This window comes from Telopea speciosissima, chromosome 8 (genome assembly GCF_018873765.1).
Source record: "Telopea speciosissima isolate NSW1024214 ecotype Mountain lineage chromosome 8, Tspe_v1, whole genome shotgun sequence".
In the NCBI taxonomy this organism is placed as follows: Eukaryota; Viridiplantae; Streptophyta; class Magnoliopsida; order Proteales; family Proteaceae; genus Telopea; species Telopea speciosissima.
Genome location: NC_057923.1, coordinates 33,030,417 through 33,052,481, shown reverse-complemented (window position 1 = coordinate 33,052,481; position 22,065 = coordinate 33,030,417). Strand labels below are relative to the sequence as shown.

General features: G+C 41.3%; 1 protein-coding gene across 3 annotated transcripts in view; it reads left to right on the top strand.

Annotated features, from left to right (window-relative positions):
* Nucleotides 1–2,330: 2,330 nt before the first annotated feature.
* Nucleotides 2,331–22,065, top strand: part of LOC122670635 — a 38,251-nt gene continuing 18,516 nt past the window's right edge. Inside the window, exons 1-3 of one of the 3 annotated variants that reach the window (XM_043867579.1) lie at nucleotides 2,331–2,351; nucleotides 13,923–14,026; nucleotides 15,882–16,113. In XM_043867579.1, the coding sequence (XP_043723514.1) occupies nucleotides 13,935–14,026; nucleotides 15,882–16,113 (324 nt within the window). In that variant the 5' untranslated portion in view covers nucleotides 2,331–2,351; nucleotides 13,923–13,934. Of the gene's footprint in view, nucleotides 2,352–2,506; nucleotides 2,537–13,922; nucleotides 14,027–15,881; nucleotides 16,114–22,065 lie in introns of those variants that run through there. The other 2 variants (XM_043867582.1, XM_043867581.1) reach the window with 2 other exon arrangements.

The following is a 22,065-nucleotide window of genomic DNA, read 5'->3' as shown; positions in this document are numbered from 1 at the left end:
GAGCTCACCTCCCCAACCCTAAGACCCTTATGGATCCATGAATGAAGGGTTGGAGGTGATGCTCCTCGCAGCTTTTCAAAGGAGGGCAGCGGATGAACGATCGAACTCACTATCGTGTATCCGTCCGTTAGTCCGTTCAGCCTAACCTGGCTGTTCCTCTAGACGGAGTTACGAGCAGACCCACCTAAGATGAATTCGCCCGAAACCCAGAATGCTTAGATTGCTCTCGGGTGTGTCTCAGGGTTGGGACGGATGCACGAGCGGATCCATATTCTGCATCCGCCTGTGAGTCCGTTCCATATATATTTTTGGGCATGACCTGGATGGATCAACGACCGGACTCAACTGTCTGACTCTGTTCCTTCATCCGCTCCTGCTGTCTTAACCCAAACTTCATTTATTTTGTTGGGACCCTTTGTGGGACCCAGCTATATGCTCCTAACGGTACTTTCACGCATTCTCAGACCTTAGAATCTATACGGGAGTGCATGCACTTGACCAAACTTCGCCAAACAACAATTAAGCAAATAGTGAGTGGGTTTTGGGTGATCATTGGGTTTAGCATTTGCATATATAGGTGTAATCGTAGGGAATATATAATGATTTATGTGCTTGCAGTCATTCTTGCCATGTTGCATTGCATATAAAACCCTGTCGGATATGATTGATGTAATGTTGATGTGATGCTTTACTTGGTTATATCGGGTTACGGTGCCAGTATTGTCAGGACCGGGGCCCCAAAAATTCTTATTATTATTAATGCTTGCCCTCCTGGTCTGTATGCATCGTGCCGTGCTGGTACCCAGGTGCTGGATGGAATGGGACATTGATTCACCCAGAATACCTCTCGGGACAATAGAAATGCATGTAGTATATCTGTGGTTAGGGTTTATACTCCCTTATGCTACGACCCTTGCCAACAGGGGTTTATGTGTTGGATAGTCGAAGCACCTGAGGACTGTGAAGGTGGGAGAAGCCAGATTAGGGGTAGTAACGACTATCGGGGTCTGCCACTGGGTGGTCATGATGGCTTCTACCAGCGTAGGTCCCTTGTGATAATTGAGGCTTCACTGGGGCGATAGGATAAGTGACCCTCAGTGTCTCCCGAGTTATCACAGTTGCATATACCATGACTTAGACTGTTTGCTAGGTGGAAAAATATGAATTTAACATCCCATGCATCATAGACTATACGTAATTGTGTGTATGTGCATTCCCCTTTCCCCTCACTGGCTCAGTGGAGCTAACCCCTTATGTACACAACTTTTAGATTCTGATGCAAGTGATGGTTACTTGGCCGGTCTAGATGTACAGTCGGCGGAGTATGATGGTATTGGGACAGAGGAACCTGAGTACGTGTCAGAGGAACACGGCGATGGTTGCCCCTACGATGATTGTGCTTATGGGCACTGATGTTGCTGGGGTGTTGACCCCTACTTTTGATTCTTTTGGGGGCGTTGTGCCCGTTTCAAACCCTTTCTGTAATAACCTATTATAGTTTTGAGTAGTTATGTCATGATCAACTGACGTCAGTACTAACTATTATACTATCACCTAGACAACTGAACATACTATAACTGTTTATGTAATTAAATGCTTTCGCTCTTTATAACTCTAATGATGATTTGGAATATATTTTAATTCTTTTTTGCTCAAATGTATTTATTTGGGTGGGCCCTTGGTGGTGATTGTGCATTGGGACACTGTGTCATTGATCCTAGTAGGTATTAGGGTGACGTGTGTCATCCTAATCACCCTCTTGACTGTGCTTATGGCATAAGCTTGGGATAGGGGCGTGACAGGTAGTCTAGTTTCCTATTTCGAGTATGATTTCCTTATTAGGTGTTTGGCTTGTATAAGGTTTCTACTTTGGGAAGGATGAGCTGGCTGGGGATATATTGGGATATCCTTTTCATTCCTTATTATCCTTGAGTCCACGTGTCGTGTTATGAGTGGTGGACGTATTTTACCCCTTTCAATAAGGCTACATTTGGTAACAGTCTCAAGAAAATTCTTTAGTATTTTTTTCATTCTTTAAGAACAAAAAAAGTGCAAAATCGTGTTTGGGTAATCGGTTCGTTCTTTTGGTCTTTAAGAATGAACCGGAGGGAATCTTGATGAAAAGAACGTTCTTTACAGACCATCTCAGACACGGTCTGTAAAGAAAAAGAACAACTTATTTGGGAAAAAATTGAGTAAAACCCGTGATTTCTTCTTGGCTTTTTAGCATTGTGAAGTTCAAACTACAGAGGGCGCTGTGGTTAGAAGGGGAAGAGAAGGAGACCTGCAACTACAGGAGCTTCCTCTCAAGGTGAGGCCATGTCCACTGATGTCTCTCTCTCTCTCTCTCTCTCTCTCTCTCTCTCTCTCTCTCTCTCTCTCTCTCGCGCGCGCGCTCTCTCGCTATCTCTTTCTATCTGTCTCTCTCTGTCTCGCTCTCTTCTTCTCTCTCTATCGCAGCCTCAAGGGTTTGTCCCTCAGTCTCTGCAACTCTCTCTGGCTCTCTATCTCTCTGTCTCACTCTCTCTCTCTCTCGGTCGTCTATGTTGTGTGAATGTTTGTTTTTGGTTTTTAATAGCCAAGATCTGACATAATCATTCCTTTTACTCCCAATTTTTCTCAGGAATTGGATCACCATCACTAAAATTCAAAGGAATCAGCCCAAAAGGTGTGGATTTTACCCATTTTCTTGACCAAAATTGATTTTTAGGTATTCTGGTTCTCTCTCTCTCTCTCTCTCTCTCTCTCTCTCTCTCTCTCTCTCTCTCTCTCTCTCTCTCTCTCAAATTTAATCAACCTATTAGCTCTGATTATCAGTATCTACTAGATCCCCTCATCTGATCTTCAAGATTCTTTCATAGTTTTATTCACCTGTCCAAGTAGAACAATCAACCAGAAAAATAGGGACATCTGTGCTTTATTTTGTGATGGGTATGTTGTTCATGATTTGCTGCAAGATTAAATTTGTGCGTGTGTTTGGGTGAGGAAATGATAGAAGAATTCAATGTCCTAAAAGAACACATTGGTTATGTATGCTTGAACTCAATAGAATTGAAATACAAAGCAAAGGTGTCTTTTCATTGGTTATGTATGCTTGGACTGAATAGAATTCACTCATTATGTGTACTACATTGTCCTTAATTTGCTTGGAGAGAAAATACATTTCAAGGATTTACATGAAAAGGTAAGTTTCAATATTACACAATCTCCCATAGTTTGCAAGATACTAAGCAAATTTCAGTCTCTTGCCCTAACAGTTGTGGCAATAGTAGGTGCCAAGGGTCTAGAGAAGTCTTATATAATGAACCCAACAAAGCTACGCCTTACCCTTTTACATCTCCATCAAAAAACCCAAGAATGTACATAAACATGTAAGCAATCTATTGACATGCAAATTAGATCATATAGCTACTACAAAGAGTCTTTGGATTTTTTTTAAAATTTTTTTTTATCCAAACCAAAATATGCAATTCAAATTGACATGGGAGATTGTTACTACCTGTAAATGGTGGTGGTTTTACTGGAAAGATATGGACAGAGAAGAAAGTGACCATGGTACTGGTACTGCAACTGTAAGACTTCATTATTGGAGGTTATGGCAAAGACCCAAAAGAAGGGACTGCAATCCAATCTTTCAAATTGAAAGTCCCATTCTCCCACCCACATGATCTTCCCTTTTTGCCTTTTCTTGGTTTTTCTGATGTGGAAAGATTGAATTCCGGCTTCACTTTCCCATATGGGGACATGATAGCCAACAAGACAACATCACCTGAGGTAACTCCAAAGAAAACCCACTACCATTTCCTGGTTTTTAAAGGGTTATTTATTTATTTTATTTTTGAGATATCCTTTAGTAATGGAGATGTGATGAGGAAGAGAGATAGAAAGCCAAGATTCATTGTGAGATTGAGCTGCACTGTTTTGTTATGTTCTTTGAAATCTGTTATTTAAGCAATTTTTATTGTGTATAGATGGGGTCAATGTGGTTTTCAAGATTGAGCTGTTGGATCCTTTTGAAAATTCAAAACAGAGTTATCTTCAAACATTATGCAAGTATTATATTCTTTTTCCCTATCTTCTTTTTTTGCTACAATTTTTATGACATTTATGCTGATTACTTGTAACACCATTTGTGAAAAAGATACCTCCTCTAATAGAAGTTTAGGAGTTATGACTTAGGAGGATAACTAGAATTTCAGATCCTCAAGAGACTGCCTGGGCTTGTAGTGCCTTTTGAGACAGTTGAGTGATGAATACTGTTTACTAGGTTGATGTTTGTATCACCATTTATCAGATATCTGTTGGACAAGTGTGTGTCCATCAAACCCGGTTCACCTTTGTATTGAACATTTATACATTTTAGTTTAATATTGTCACATGCGATATAAACTTTTTGAGCATTATGTGTCCGTAAGTTATACTTAAAATGGTAGTCACGACTAGGGTTTGGGCTGGGCGCCCTTATCATATGGTCGTCGCATTGGGTATGCCTAGACATGTGATGTCAGGGTACGAATGCGAGTGCTCACATGTTTAATGTGTGCATTGGCGAAGAATCTACTTTGTCGATTCCCTCATGTATTACTGCCAGATGTAGGAAGGGATAGACATGTGTCACCGACACCCTGTACCTGAGAGAACCCTGTCACTGCAAAGTGTGATCGCATTCTTTGGTTCATCAATGACTGAGACTCAAGCGAGTCAAAGTCGGTGTTCTGGGAATGCGTGAACACTTTGTGAGTGAAGGAGTTATCCAACACGGTCACCACTGCCCGATTGGAGAACACCAAGATAGAGACCGTTTGTGCATGGTCAGATCAGAATCTGGATCCAGTACCGTTTTGAAAATGGTTTTGTAAAATTTATTTTACATAAAATGATACATTATTTATAGTTATTTCAAATAAAGTGTTTTATCGAGTTTTGTGGGACCCGATCGGATGCACAGACACTCTTATATAGACATGTACTATGGATTGGGGTTTGGCAGTACATGTGTACATGCCCTAGATTCCATAATGATGGTGTTGATTAGTGGGGGGGTTGTATATGATAAATTGTTATCATATAAGGAGTTATTTAGAATTTGCTAATTTAATTGGCTCTTTATTTAATTAATGGATTTGATGCTAATTGTAATTATCCATTAATAATTAAATAAAGAATCTAATTAATACTTTCCCTATTAGATTCTGCTTCTTCACCTATGTAGCACTTTGAGTTTAAACAGAACTGCCAGACTGAGAGAGAGAGAGTCAGACTCTCACTAGAGCTCTATTAAATCTATCTAAGATTTAATTAAACCATATTATTATAAATAGGGGACCATAAAACGCAGAAGAGAAGAGCTCTCCACGTTTTTGGAGTAGACACTCTCTCTCCTACGTTTTTGGTTTCTCTCTCTCCCTCTTGTGATCTCTCTTCTTCTTCTTGCTTCTCTCACCTGTGTTTGAGAGTTAGGGTTTGTGAAACCCTAGATCTGTGCTGAGGAGTTTGAGGGCATCTAGGATTGGCGTGTAGAACCTTGGTAGCACCATTGGAGGTTCAGATCTGTTTGCTTGGAGCGCTCATTGGAGGAAGAACCACTGTCTATTGGAGGAGCAACACTTGAGGCTCACCAGGTTAGCAGTTCTTTATTAATTCTTTCTGTTCATTGATTATTAATATTCATGGGATGCGAAAGAAACTCAAATCAATTTATTTCCGCTGTGTATTCGAGTATGGGATGATCCCTCTTGCCATGTGATGACTAGAGATGTATTTTCTCTGTCCCTAATGTGTTCTATAATTGTGTGGGACACATGAGGAAAGGAGAAACCCTATTAGGGATGCACCAGGGTTCCCATGGGAGACCATGGAAAATCCTAAAATTAAAATGGGGCACCCATGGGACACCATGGGATAACCCAGGGCATGCAATACCCTAATTTTTCAGTTAATTGGTTTCCCTAGGGAACCATATTTTTATCCCTGGACCGTTGTTTGACCAACAGTGTGGTATCAGAGCCACCTTTCCCACCCATGAATATTAGATAATTAATGGTTAATATGATTATCATGAGTGGGATGCAAGTTGGCACATAGGTGGTTAGGATATGGTTGTTGTAACAACCTTCCCATGTGCATATGGGTAGTTACAAGGTTGTTAGTGTAACAACCTACCCATGTGATGATGGATTTGGTTTGTTTTGTTTATTCCAATTATTGAAGCATGTATCCAATTAGGTTGTGATTACTAATTTTTATTTTAAAATTTTTTAATCATGTTCTATATGTGGGGAGCGCACGCCGCAAGCCTCTGCGCACGCCCTTCCCCATGAACCTACCCTTGTGCGCATCCCCTTGCGGGCTGCTGCTGCAGGCGCAAGCTTGCGGTACGTGGGCTGCGCAGCCTGCTGTCCGTGGGCCTGTGCCTATGGGCTGCGCAGTACTGCAGCCTGCGCAAGTGGGTTGCATGCACCCCCTTGTTTTCCCTCCAGTTTAACAATAAAAAAAAAATAGATTTTTCAAAATAGAATTTTATTATTTTGTTTTGTTTTTGGAGGATGATGATGAGTGAAGACATTACCCCTTGTTTTCCCTCCAGTTTAACAATAAAAATAAAAAAATAGATTTTTCAAAACAGAATTTTATTATTTTGTTTTGTTTTTGGAGGATGATGATGAGTGATGAGATTCCCTCTTTACCCACTTGCAATTAAAATGCGATTTTAATTTTATGGGCTTGGATACATGTTATCACATGCGATGTGGTGGTTCAATAATTGAAGGAATCCATGTTTTAATTTTTGGTTCACTTACTTTAATGCCCATACATAAAATTATATTATGATGTGATTATGGGAATGGCATTCTAATAAATGGATGGATTGTTTATGTATGTGATACATGGGGTTATGGGTGGATGTGATGCTTCTCTCTCTTTCTCTCTTTCCCCCTTTCTTTTTTATAAACAAATGTACTCCACCCCATGGGTAGCCCAAATGGTGTGTTGGTTTCTCCATGCGGGGTTTCTTTATTATTATGGAAAGGAAAGTGTATAGAATTTTTCTAGATTTCCATTGTAATTTTAGAAGAGTTAGGACTCCCAGGGCATGTAGATGGTGATCCACATGTGGCGCTTAAAGCTTATGGAGATGCAAGTCACCTACTTTGAAGACGTGATCGGGCGGAGGAGATGATCGACGCGTGGCATCCATGGCATGATAAATGCACCCAAAGTTATTAGTTTTATTTTTATTGGGAGGGTTCTTTAATTGCTTCTGATAAAAATGCCGCCATCCCATAATCACTTTTAATTAATGTTGATTAATTATGTTGTTTAAATCTATCCATGTATGTGAGAGTTAATTAATCCCTCTTTATTCACAATACATGTATGATATGGACTAGTCTTAATCGGTAGACATGTCCATGGCCTCCTATCGAAGATAAATGTAGAAAGTGTGTGACATAACCCCGCATAAGCCGACAGGACATAGCCAGGACCTCTGTCACGCATTTATCTATATTTACCTCTATCTAGATACGTTAGGGTGTGGATAGTGAGAGGGCACTGCGACAGTGGGCCATCTTTTATGATTCCATGATTCTAACTAATGCAATAGGTAAGTACATGACTTGGGTGTATGTCAGCCGACAGGATCTGGACATGACACCCAGGTGGCCAAAAATATTGGAAGCCCATGAGGCGGACAGCTTAGTCCACACTACCATGGTGTGTATAATGACTCCCGATAGGGTAAGTTATGCATGCAAGGGTTGTAGGTATCCAATTCATCTTTTGGGTTATGAGGGAAACCCAAATCATGAAAGACCATTGATGTGTGTGTGCTCAATTTATTATTTTTAATGGTCATTAATTAGCATGTGGTTATTTACTTGTGCATGTGTAGATTAATATACGATGGTTGCCGTTAATTCTAACCTGTTAACACTAATTAGTGAATACAAACTTAATGGTACAAACTATGTCGATTGGTACGGAGCATTAAGTTGCTCCCGATCCTGAAGGATCAGCACGCTTCTAGATGAACAAGTTCCTCCTCAACCTGACCCGAACGATTTTGAGGCAAATGAAGAGATGCAAGAGTTTCTCATGCGGGATTCCAAGGCATCACTCTATATCCTAGGATCGTTGGAAAAGTCAGTTGTAGACTTAGTAAAGGATATACGCACTGCTGGGGGATAAAAGGGATAAGCTTGCTGAATTGTTCAACAGGCAGTTGACATACGCATATTCTGATGCGGTGAGTCAAATCCATAACTCCAAGATGTCCCAGGGGACTCCAGTGATGGATCATGTAATAAAAATGATCAATCTGTTTGAAAAACTGGAATCCATGGGGACTGATTTCAGCCTGCGATACAAGACTGATGTGATCTTAGCGTCACTCACTTCTGCCTACGCACCTTTTAGGATGTCCTACAAGATGTCCGAGAAGGAGATGGAGCTCACCGAACTCGCTAATGCACTGGTAGAGGCTGAAGCGTCCTTGAAAAAGGACAAGGCTGAGGTCAATGCAACTGAGGCAAAGCCTTCTTCAAATGGGAAGAAGAAGAAAAAGGGAAGTAAGGATAAGACCCTGAAAGCCAAGGGTGGGAAGTCTGGCAATAAAGGCAAAGGCAAGTGCTTCTATTGCAAGAAGGAGGGTCACTGGAAAAGAAACTGTCGTGCTTACCTGGCAACTTTGAAAGATAAGAAGCCGGATGAAACAGAGGTTGCTAAAGAAGGTACATGTGATGTTCACGTTCTTTATAAGTCTAATTTGTCTTTTGAACCGACCAATTCTTGGTTGGTGGATAGTGGATCCACTGTTCACATTTGCAATGATTTGTAGGGGTTCAAGGAGACAAGGAACCTGGAAAGAAATGAAGTGCGTCTTCGGATGGGCACTGGAGCTAAGACCATGGCATTGGTTGTGGGAACTTTTATTTTAAATTTTAGTTCTGCTAGTTTAGTTTTAAAGGATTGCTATTATGTACCCCCTTTCAAGAGGAAGATAATTTCAGTTTCAAAACTTGTTTTGGACGGATATAGTTTTTTCTTTAATTCTAAATTGATTATTCGTTTTAATAATTCCTTTGTGGCATCCGGATATATGCAAAGTGGTTTGTATTTTCTAGATTGCCCTATTAGAACGAATGTTGTTTCAAATGTTGATTTGAAACGGAAAGCAGCTCCAGTGAACTCAACATATCTGTGGCATCTAAGATTGGGTCATATTAATGTGGACCAAATCAGTAGATTGGTGAGGGATGGGCCCTTAGAGAGTCTGAGGGTGGAACCATTTCCCACCTGTGAGTCATGCCTTCAGGGCAAAATGACCAAGAAACCCTTTAGCAATAAAGGTGCTAGAGCCACAAATCTATTGGAGTTGATACACACTGACATGTGTGGACCCATAAACATACAAGCAAGATATGGGTATGAGTACTTTATCACGTTCACCGATGATTACTCTAGATATGATTACATATACTTGATGCGTAGGAAATCGAAAGCCTTTGACAAATTCAAAGAATTCCAAGCCGAGGTCGAAAGATAGCTCGATAAACGCGTTAAGTCCTTATGATCAGATCGTGGAGGGGAGTATCTATCGGATGAGTTTAAAGAACATCTCATATCCCAAGGGATAGTTAGTCAGCTAACTAATCTAGGCACACCACAACAAAATGGTGTATCCGAACGACGCAATCAGACCCTATTGGATATGGTCAGGACGATGCTCACTTATAGTGGGCTGCCGCTTTCTTTCTGGGGGTACGCTTTAGAGACGGCGATATATATCTTGAATAGGGTTCCATCTAAGTCTGTAGCCAAGACACCCTTTGAGTTGTGAAAAGGGCGAAAGCCCAGTATTCAACACCTTAGGGTATGGGGTTGCATAGCACATGTGTGAAAGCAACAGACAGACAAGTTAGAATCCAGGACTTCGAGATGCTATTTCTTAGGCTACCCCAAAGGCACGATAGGCTATTATTTCTATGACCCAGTTGACCAAAAGGTCATTGTAAGTAAACATATCACATTTTTGGAGGAAGAAATGATGACCCAGAGGTCCGAACCAGTAGTCATAAAAGAGCTATCAGATGGCTCAGAAACGTCATTTTCAGAAGTGAGACCAACTGACATACCCGCTGAAATACCAACACCTGAGGAACCTCAACGCAGTGGGAGGACTATTAGACCACCCACCAGGCTAACTCTTCTAATCGAAGAGGAAACAGTGGAAGAGTTCCACATGGTATCGGTTGAATCGGATGATGATCCGATGACATACTCTGAGGCTCTAAAGGATGTTGATGCCACTATGTGGCTGGAAGGAATGTGCTCTAAAATTGATTCGATCCATTCCAACAAGGTCTGGACTCTAGTCGATCCACCACTTGGCGTCAAGCCGATTGGATGTAAATGGATCTTCAAGAGGAAGAAGGGCGCAGATGGAAAGGTCGAGAGATTCAAAGTGAGACTGGTGGCAAAGGGTTATACCCAGAAAGAGGGTATAGACTATGAAGAAACCTTTTCACCAGTAGCGATGATGAAATCCATCAAGATTTTATTGGCTATCGCAGCACACTTTGATTATGAGATCTGGTAGATGGATGTGTAGACTGCATTTCTAAATGGGTTCCTTCAAGAGGAAATCTACATGGATCAGCCAGCGGGGTTCTCTTCCTTGGAGGAAGAAAGAAAGGTATGCAAATTGCAGAGGTCCATTTATGGGCTGAAGCAGGCTTCCAGGAGCTGGAACATCAGGTTTGATCAATCAATCAAATCATTTGGTTTTGATCAAAACTTGGATGAACCATGCATTTACAAGAAGATCAGTGGGAGGGCAGTATGTTTTCTTGTTTTATACGTAGATGACATATTGCTGATTGGTAACGATGTAGGATTCCTTTCATCAAGAAAAGCGGGTTATCCACAACGTTTTCGATGAAAGACCTTGGTGAAGCTAGCTATATCCTTGGGATCAAACTCATAAGAGATCGCCAAAAAAGGATGCTAGGCTTGTCACAGGCTACCTATATAGACAAAGTCCTGGACAGATTTAGTATGGAGAACTCCAAGAGGGGAAGTGTTCCCTTCAGGCATGGAGTCAGTCTTTCTAGATCTCAATGTTCTCAGTCTCAGACAGACATTGAAGAGATAAAGAGGATTCCCTATGCCTCAGCAGTAGGAAGCCTAATGTACGCTATGTTGCGTACGAGGTCGGACGTTTGCTATACAGTAGGTATTGTGAGTCGTTACGAGTCTAATGAGTGGAGGTGCCATTATATAGAGGAGTACAAAATAGAAATCTACAGCCGATCCCTATTTTTAGGAACACCTTGCATCATGTGATGCGGCTAATAAGGTGTTTGGGTTAGGAAGTTCCTAACATTTTTGGAGTAGTCCCTGATCTTGTCAAGGGCCCTATTCCCTTGTTATGTGACAACAGAGGGGCCATTGCCCAAGCTAAGGAGCCTAGGGCTCATCAGAGGAACAAGCACGTGCAGCGGAAGTATCACCTCATTAGAGAGATTATCCAGTAGGGTGACGTGAGTATCTCCAAAGTGGACACAACTGAAAATGTGTCTGATGCCATGACAAAGGGTTTGTTACCAGGAGTGTTTGAGAAACACATGGAGGGCATGGGTTTAAAATGTATGGGGAATTGGCTTTGATGTACAAGTAGGAGATTATTGGACAAGTGTGTGTCCATCAAACCTGGTTCAGTCCGGTTCAACCCGGTTCACCTTTGTATTGACCATTTATACATTTTAGTTTAATATTGTCACATGCGATATAAAATTTTTGAGCATTATTTGTCCGTAAGTTATACTTAAAATGGTAGTCACGACTAGGGTTTGGGCTGGGCACCCTTATCATATGGTCGTCGCATTGGGTATGCCTAGACATGTGATGTCAGGGTACGAATGCGAGTGCTCACATGTTTAATGTGTGCATTGGCGAAGAATCTACTTTGTTGATTCCCTCATGTATTACTGCCAGATGTAGGAAGGGATAGACATGTGTCACCGACACCCTGTACCTGAGAGAACCCTGTCACTGCAAAGTGTGATCGCATTCTTTAGTTCATCAATGACTGAGACTCAAGCGAGTCAAAGTCGGTGTTCTGGGAATGCGTGAACACTTTGTGAGTGAAGGAGTTATCCAACACATCACCACTGCCCGATTGGGGAACACCAAGATAGAGACTGTCAGGCATGGTCGGATCGGAATCTAGATCCAAGACTGCTTTGGAAATGGTTTTGCAAAATTTATTTTACATAAAATGATACATTATTTATAGTTATTTCAAATAAAGTGTTTTATCGAGTTTTGTGGGACCCGATCGGATGCACAGGCGCTCTTATATGGACATGTACTATGGATTGGGGTTTGGCAGTATATGTGTACATGCCCTAGATTCCATAATGATGGTGTTGATTAGTGGGGGGGGTTGTATATGATAAATTGTTATCATATAGGGAGTTATTTGGAATTTGCTAATTTAATTGGCTCTTTATTTAATTAATGGATTTGGTGCTAATTGTAATTATTCATTAATAATTAAATAAAGAATCTAATTAATACTTTCCCTATTAGATTCTGCTTCTTCACATGTGTAGCACTTTAAGTTTAAACAGAACTATCAGACTGAGAGAGAGAGAGTCAGACTCTCACTAGGGCTCTATTAAATCTATCTAGGATTTAATTAAACCCTATTATTATAAATAGGGGACCATAAAATGCAGAAGAGAAGAGCTCTCCACGTTTTTGGAGTGGACACTCTCTCTCCTACGTTTTTGGTTTCTCTCTCTCCCTCTTGTGATCTTTCTTCTTCTTCTTGCTCTCTCACCTGTGTTTGAGAGTTAGGGTTTGTGAAACCTTAGATCTGTGCTGAGGAATTTGAGGGCATCTGGGATTGGCGTGTAGAACCTTGGTAGCACTATTGGAGGTTTAGATCTGTTTGCTTGGAACGCTCATTGGAGGAAGAACCACTGTCTGTTGGAGGAGCAACACTTGAGGCTCACCAGGTTAGTAGTTCTCTATTAATTCCTTCTGTTCATTGATTATTAATATTCATAGGATGTGAAAGAAACTCGAATCGATTTATTTCCGCTGCGTATTTGAGTATGGGATGATCCCTCTTGCCATGTGATGACTAGAGATGTATTTTCTCTGTCCCTAATGTGTTCTATAATTGCGTGGGACACATGAGAGAAGGAGAAACCCTATTAGGGATGCACCAGGGTTCCCATGGGAGACCATGGAAAACCCTAAAATTAAAATGGGACAACCATGAGACACCATGGGATAACCCACGGCGTGCAATATCCTAATTTTTCAGTTAATTGGTTTCCCTAGGGAACCATGTTTTTATCCCTGGACCGTTGTTTGACCAACAATATGAACTATGGCTCAAGGAACAGGATAAATTTCTAGTACATATTTCACTGTTATCATCACTTTTGCCCAAATTGGTAGAGCACTTGGCACATGAGCATGTTTTAAGGGGATGGTGGTTCAAATCCACTAAGGCCCTTATGCTAAGGTTGGTAAGAGAGAAAAAGGTTTTACAAGTATTTTTTTATATAATTTAAAAGAAAATGACAATATTGTAATTAGTATCAAATTTAGAAAAACAGGTTTTACCAAACATCATTTCGTTCTGAACAAGTTCTTGAGAGCCCTACCAAACTGTCATTTTCATACATAGAACAATGTTCCAGACCAGATACACCAAAGAACGTTTCTGATCAAGAACGCCCATTATTTACTCCACCTAAGCAAGTCGACCGGCAGGAAAATATTTGACTGAGAAGGGCATTACGGGCATTAGAGGAAACCGAGTCGACATTGATCGTTTCTATTAGATGTTGATCATTTCCTTTCCCAAATCGTGGTCGTCTCTTCGAAGAAGAGGAAGAAAGCTCTCTCTCTCAATGGCTTCTTCATGGGGATGGGCGGGCAACATGTCCTCGATTGCTTCTCGCATCTATTTCTTCCTCATCATCCTTCAGATACCTCTCTTCAGGTGAGTCTCACTGTCTCTCTTTAGTCTTCATTGACTTGCTTTGTCTCTATGGTGAATGCATTTAATCCACAAAACCGAACCAAATAATTGTCTGTTCTTTGATCTGAGTATCTTTTTCTCTTGGAATTTCTTCACTCTGCCTTGAAATCCATGATAGTGAAATTCTTTAGTTCGAAAATTCTACGATCTGGGCCTCTGCTTTGTTCTTCGGAGTTTGTAATTCTACTTTATTTTGTCTGTTGAAACTTAGAAAATAACTATGCTTCTTAATTTCATACACTCCGTGTGCCCATCATCTTGGAGGATTTGTGTTTCCTTTAAATTTCGGGAAAAAACACAGGTTAACCAAGTACGTCCCTCACGCCGAGACAATAATTTTTACGGAGCCAAGCATTGTGGGTTATTCTCCTAATTCTTTGATTAATTGTGTTTCAATTAACTTGTACAGTTTCCGTGCAGTACCATCAATACCCAGTTACCCATCGACTTAGGTGACTAAGAAAGCTACCATCTTTGGTCCTATTTTGATGGCAAGGAGCGTTAAACCATGCTTCTCCACAAGTAATAGAATTCCTTCGTATGTGATACCTTGCATTGGTGCCTCTATTTGTAATTCGATTCATCTATAAGTACCAATGTACTGCATTTTCGTGAAAATATTGTCACAAATTGTTCCGGTCGCATTCCTTCTCAAAAAATTTGGGTGTTTGTGTATTCATTTTCACCTATAATACTACAACATAGAGTTGAGAATAATCCCCTATGGATTAACCAGGACCTTAGATGACTTATACCAGTTGGGCCACTTCACATAATAGCTTAGGCTTTTGGGTTTGAAATTTAACACATAATTAAACGACGAAGCAACTATGTCATGTTTTTCTCTACTTAATGAAGTTCTATCATTTCTTGAACGAAAAGTGAAGGGGACCAGCAGCTTTGGTGCTCTTTAAGTTAACCAACTGTAGGACTGTAGTACCTTCTGTTGGGACCAGCAGCAGAAATCTCTTGACTTCATTTCGAGGTTGCAGATTTTGTTCTTGGGGTTTCCGTTTATAATGGTCTTGTGGATCAGATTAGTAGAGCGTGGAGCATCTTCTTGAAAATTAACTGTACAAATGTTTCCCTTCCTGTTTTAGATTTGGCTTCCTTTTTATCTTTGAAAATGTCATCCCTACCAGTTTTAAGTTGATCCAAGATGTAACTCTCATTATTCATCACTGAAACAAACTATATAGCTACTTTGCTTCATTCCTTATGATTCAGGCTTCCTATCTTGGAAATCCACATCAACTGATCACTGACCGATCCTAGGCAAGGCATGGCAATATAATGCTTCTTGATGGAACAAATTACCCAGTTTGTTTCACTTCCGGTCCAAGATATGGGCTTCCTCTACTCATAAAATTTTCACTTATATTGATCTTAATTCAATAATAGAAAATTTTCTTTCCCCTGTTGTGTACCTTGGTTTGATCCATCCAGTGGCTATAAACATCTATTTGATCCACACAAAATTATGTTAACCTTTCTTAATGCAACTTTTGTTTGTAGAAGTTATTTTCCTGGATGAAATCCATATCGGCCTTATCCTTGGATCTTTTGGCTTCACAATTTGATGAATTGTTATTTGACCTTGGCTGTAGAGTTAATGCACCGACTTCCTTGTTTGTATTTAGTAGTTAGTCTAGTCTAATCGAGTACAATTAGAATATCTGTCTGCCCGGGGATAATACCATTAAGCCTGCCAATTTTTTTGTTCTTATTACAAACTTATATTTATTTGGAAAATGATGCACAACTTGGTTCTACTTGTTTGGATTAATGATGAAATTTGGTTCTTTTCACTTCACAGGGTCCCATGTCGATCAGGAATGTGTACCACACCATTAGAGGTGACATCTTCACAGTTGGTAGCAAACGATATTTTCCCTGTAGTTGTAATGAAGGCTCTTCTCTACCCTGGGGCTGTTGCTAATGGTATGATCAACAATATGACCATCCCTAGATGGGATAACATACTAAATATCTACAACCTGACAAATGTGAAGGAAGCCTCGCCATTGACTGAACTCCAGCGCCTTGAGGTTTGACATCTCAACTTTTCACTCTTCCATTTTAATTTGAGGAAATCCAAGGTACTGAACAGGCCATACACTGATCTTTTATGCAAAAAGGAAAAAGAATACAAGGCCTATCCCAACTAAATGGGGTCGGCTACATGGATTCTCACCCTCCAATGAGCTCTATTTGAGGTCATAACTGATACAAGGCCTAAATTATGCATGTCTTTTTTCACTACTTCTCCTAGGGTCATTTTGGCCTGCCCCTAGCTCTTTTAGTTCCTTCAATTTGAATCAAATCACTCTTCCACACTAGAGCGTCCCAAGCCGTCCGTTGAACATGACCATGCCACCTCAAACGACTTTGTCGAAGCATATCATGTATTGGGTTAACTCCCGACTCAACTCTAATATGGTCATTCCTTACTTTATCCTTCCTAGTTTTGCTACACATCCATCTCAACTTCCTCATCTCCACTACACTTATTATTATTATGATGATGTCTAAATAACCCAACTTAGCATTTACTCTTGTAAAACTTTCAGTATTTGTTTTCCAACTTAATTAGATGGAATAGATGGCTTATAAAGACCTAGGCATAGGAGATCCTACCAGCACATGGTGACTCATAACTCTATCAATATGCACTTTGTGCGCTGCTTTGGTTTTTTTTTTTTTAAATGAAATTATAAAAACTTAAAACATGATAATACATCCAAAGTGTTCTCTGAGAAATTGCCTCGCAATGTTTTTTTTTCGAGCCCATATAGCTAACTTATGGGCCACTCCAATAACTACCATACTTTGTTTCTTGATAGTTACAGAATTAGAAGAGCTCAAAAGAGTATGAATACTAACAAAATAATAAACTTTCCCATGGCCAAGATACATTATCCCTCTTTGGAAGCCAGTCCAGCAGATTTTGTGAGTCTGTCAATCCTTCTATGGCGTTACTACCCAGCGACTTTGCTCCACAAATTCCTTGTTGAAGCCCCCTGGCCTCAGCTTCTACTGGAGATCCTGCATGCGCATTATCCATAATAGCTGAAAAAAACATATTAATATATTATTGAAGATAATCACTGCTGCCCATTGAGCTTCCTTTGTTTGGGAATCAAAACTTCCATCAGAAATCACAAGTGGATGCCCACTAGTAGGTATCAGTGTAGAAGTGTAAAGGAAGATATGATACATATGAATCTCTATCATCAAACTTTTTAATGTAAGGCTGACTACAGAAATAATCAACCCCAATAATAAGATAAACCCCAACAAATAATTCTCCAAACAATCACAGCAACTTAAGTTCAATTTATTGTTGACAGAACTAAGAATTAGGCTTGGAATAAGAAAAATAAGCAACTCACAAAACCTGGCCCTAAAGTGCTGTTCTTCTGATTGAAGGCTGCCTGAATAAAAGCCTATTAAATCCCCCAAATAGCAGCTTGTCAGTCAGAGGTTGCAGAGATATACTCCAAGTAGAGTTGGGGCAAATCAGGGCTGAATTGGGAGAAGTTGAATAACTCCAAGCACAGGCCTTCAAAGGCACTAGTGCCCTGGTTGAGTGTCCCTCTTGTGGGTGGGGGGGGGGGGGCAACAAACCCACAAAAGCTTGGCTGGGATTGGACACAGGTGGGGAAGATTTGGGTGATCGATTCCTGCCCAGAATTTTCACCCAAGCTGAATCAGATGTGCGCGGCAGACCCCGCCACGTGGCACCGCAGATGCGCACCCAGGAGCCCCGCCACGGCACCGCGGAGCCCATTTTTGCCTATAAATGGCCCCTCTTCCCCCTCATTTGCACATTCCAAGTTTCGGAGAGAGGGGAGCTCCCCAGAGCCCAATTTTTGCCCTTTTTTCCAGTTTCCTTGTTTCGGGGCCCTTCCCCCATCCCGTTTCCGAGCCTTCAAGTCTAGTCCCCTTGTCTGACGTCCGGGTTATCCGAACCCAACTTCTTCGACCCCTTTTCCGTCCTATTCTCAGAAACCCTCCATGGCATAGCTGTTTTGTCCAAGAACCAAGTACTCAACTCCTAAATTCCCGTGACGTCCTTACTTTGCTGAAATCATCCTGAATTAGTTTCCGAAAGCCATTACTTTGTCCGACAGAGGGCAAAGTCAGTCATTTGTCTCCACTTGAGCCGGGAGACGTCTTTCACATTGCATTTTCCATTGTTGCATTGGTTTCAAGCGTACAAGTATACATTTCTACTATTAATTTTTTATTTCATCACAATGTAGTACTTCAAGTATTCCTGAGTAGTGTACATAGTAGTTATTGTAATGTAGTTTAATTTATTTAAATAGTTTGTGCATCATTATTTAGCCAAGCATGTGGGTATAGGACATTCTAAAAGGGAGAATATTCGAAAACAAGCATGTAGTAGAAAGACCGGTTTACCCGGGCGAGGTGGGTGCCTAACACCTTCCCACTCTCGTAACCTGACCACTTATCCCGAATCTCTGACCAGACCAAACGGAATCTCGTAGTCCTTCACAGGGCTACACCAAGTGGATCCTAGGCCCTAACCCTAGGTTGCAACTCCATTCTATATAATTGCATAACCCCCATCCCTTGGATAAATTGACATCGAGAAGACGCCTTCCTTCTCTCTCCAACCGAGCAGCAACAAACCCCCTCCACGCGGCGATGCGCTAAGAGCGGATCCTCACAGCCATCTTTCGTCTTTAATACTGTCTTCATTCATCGCCAAAATGAATGCAGATTTGGTGTTTTCCGCTCCTTAGATAGATCTTTGAGAAGGTCTGTGCGTCAGATAACATATCAAGCATATCATCGAGTTGTGGAATTGGGGACATGTACTTCAATATGATTTTGTTGATAGCTCGATTGTCGTGACACATTCTCCATGTATGATCTTTCTTTGGAGTAAAGAGGGCTGATACGACACAAGGGTTCATATCATCGAGTTGTGGAATTGGGGACTTGTACTTCACTATGATTTTGTTGATAGCTCGACTGTCGTTACACAATCTCCATGTATGATCTTTCTTTGGAGTAAAGAGGGCTGGTATGACACAAGGGCTCATGCTCTCCCATATGAAACCCTTTGGCAGCAACTAGTCTACTTGTCGCATAACTCTGTATGATCTGTGAGACTGAGACGATAGGTGGGCAAGTTTGGTAGCACTGATCCAGATACGAGATCAATAGCTTGTTGAATATCTTGCGTCGGGGGCAGCTTATCTGGAAGCTCCTCATGTACCAAATCTGCAAAATTAGATAACAAACCCCAAATGCGCTTTGCAAACATTAGTGTAGGGGTAACTTCCTTTGTGATCAATGCCAAGATAAGGCTGGTACGAACTCTTGCTGTGGTAGTGCTAATAGCTTAGTTCTATTAGGTTCTCCTTTTTCCAGCTTCTTGTCTTACTTCTTCACAGCCTTGGTGGTGGCTTTAGCCACTTGCTTTCTCTTCTCAGCTGAGATATTTATAGGGTTGAACACAATTCCTTTACCCTTAAATGTGAAAGTGCACATAATGTAGTTCTAGATTGGTAGGAGACCAACTAGAAGCCAATAACCAGGATCTGCTATGAATAGGGTAATCCAGCTATGTCGAAATAGGTGAAAATTCTGAAATTAGGGGTAGGGTTTGATGGTAGGGTTAGGGCAAGTTGATGTAGGGGAGCCTATCAGTGAAGGCTTCGTTAGTTTAACAAGTCTAGGCCTTTTAATTAGAATCGGCAGCAAGGTTAGGGTTAGGGTTTCGGGTTTTGGAAAAGTGGAAAAGATGGATTTTCAGGGTTTATGATGGTCAGATGAGGGAGCAACTTGGATCGAGTTTTCCCTAGTATGAGAGGAGAATTTGATCATAGTTTGGTGCGATTTGGCTGGCTGGTTTGGTCTGGGCAGAATTTAGGTATTGGGAAAATTGAAAACAAAAGGGGGAATCCTAGGTTTGGGCTGTAAGAGGAATAGAAGAAGAAAGGTTGGGGATGGGATGAGTTGTTGCAGGGAATCCTTGGCAGTAGCTTGTTTGAATGGAGAAACTTGAATAAAAATTGAATCTTGCACGAAGAACACCAGAAGAAAACTTCAAAAGAACCACCCGGGCTTCACACCACAAGGTATCGATTAGATCAAACACTGATCCCACCAACGAACCACCCACGGTGTCAATCGGATCAAACACCGATCCCACCAGCCTTGATCAAACACAAGACAAAAATCTTCAATGGAGAAGAAGAGCAGCAAAGGCTTTTCATTAATATCAAAATTCGTGTTCAATTCTTGCCCCCGTTACAATCTTATATAAAAGACTCAAAAATAGGCTCTTACACTAAAAGGAAAGACCTAACCCAATCCTTAACCTATTAGGTAACTTAGACTATAAAAATCTGATTACAGAATACTTTCCTGCGTATTTTGCATTGAATGAATCTAAGAATATATATAGATTACAGAGATAGAATCCCATTCATATTGGGAACTTAGAGTTACACTTTGAGAAGGAAATAAAAGAGAAAAAAAATAGAGGGAAGATATGGGAGTCATGCGTGACTTGGGTACCACCCATTGTACTCGATAATACTCCCCCTCAAGGTGGAGCGTGAATATCTTGACTGCCCAACTTGGAAATTAAAAACTGATAGGTATCTCGAACCGAGACGTTTGGTCAGAATTTCTGCAAGTTGCATGCGCGAGGGGACATGAGAGGTAGAGATGCACCTGGATTGAATGCATTCACGGACAACATGGCAATCAATCTCAATATGTTTCCTGCGCTCATGATAGACTGGGTTAGCTGCAATGTGGAGGGCAGCTTGACTATCGCAATAAAGGCGCATAGGAGATGGATAAGGCATGCCAAGGTCGAGAAGTAAAGCACATAACCAAACCAATTCACAGGTAGCGGTAGCCATGGAACGGTATTCGGCTTCGGTAGAGGAGTGAGAGACCATTGGTTGCTTCTTGGATTTCCAAGACAAGGGGCTATTCTCCAAGAAAGTGACATAGCCGGTGACAAAGCGGCGTGTGGTAGGACAGGCGGCCCAATCAGAATCACAAAATGCAGCAAGTTATAGAGAACTTGAACCTGAAAGGAGAATGCCAGTGCCTGGGAAAGACTCCAGATAACGGAGAATACGAAGAGCAGCATCCATATGGGTTTGGCGGAGTGTGTGCATGAACTGACTGAGAGTGTTGACGGCATAGGAAATGTCCGATCGGGTAATAGTCAAGTAGATGAGGCGACCAATGAGGCGCCGATAAGGAGAAGGATCAACCATAACGTCACCTGTGTCTGCACTTAACCGAATATTCTGTTCCAAAGGAAAACTGACTAGTTTGGCGCCAAGGAGACCAGAATCAGATAAAATGTCCAATGAGTACTTCGGTTGACTGAGAAAAATACTAGTCGAGTTGCAAGCAACCTCGATGCCTAGTAAATACTTGAGGCGGCCAAGATCCTTGAGACGAAAATGATCATGTAAAAAGGTGATGAGAGCCTGAATTGCCTGTGGATCAGACCCAACGACAATGATGTCATCGACGTAAACCAGGACTGTTGTGTAGGTAATGGTTTAAGCTTTAACAAACAAGGAATAATCCGCCGTAGATTGATTGTAACCGGCATCAAGGAGGGACCGAGTCAGGGTCGAAAACAAATTCCGGGAAGCCTGTTTGAGACCGTACAAGGACTTTTGAAGTTTGCAAAAACGAGTCTACCCCTGCTTCGCATACCCAGGGGGAAGACGCATGTAGACTTCTTCGTGAAGGTCACCATGAAGAAAAGCGTTGTTGACATCCAATTGATGAAGATGCCAACCACGCACAGCAGCGACAGCAAGGAGGCTGCGGATAGTGACTAATTTGGCAACAGGAGCAAAAGTATCGGTATAGTCAAGACCTTCCTGTTGGGTATAACCTTTGGCAACCAAGCGGGCCTTGTAACGTTCAATATTGCCATCAGTATAGCACTTAATCTTGTAGACCCATTTACAGCCGATGGG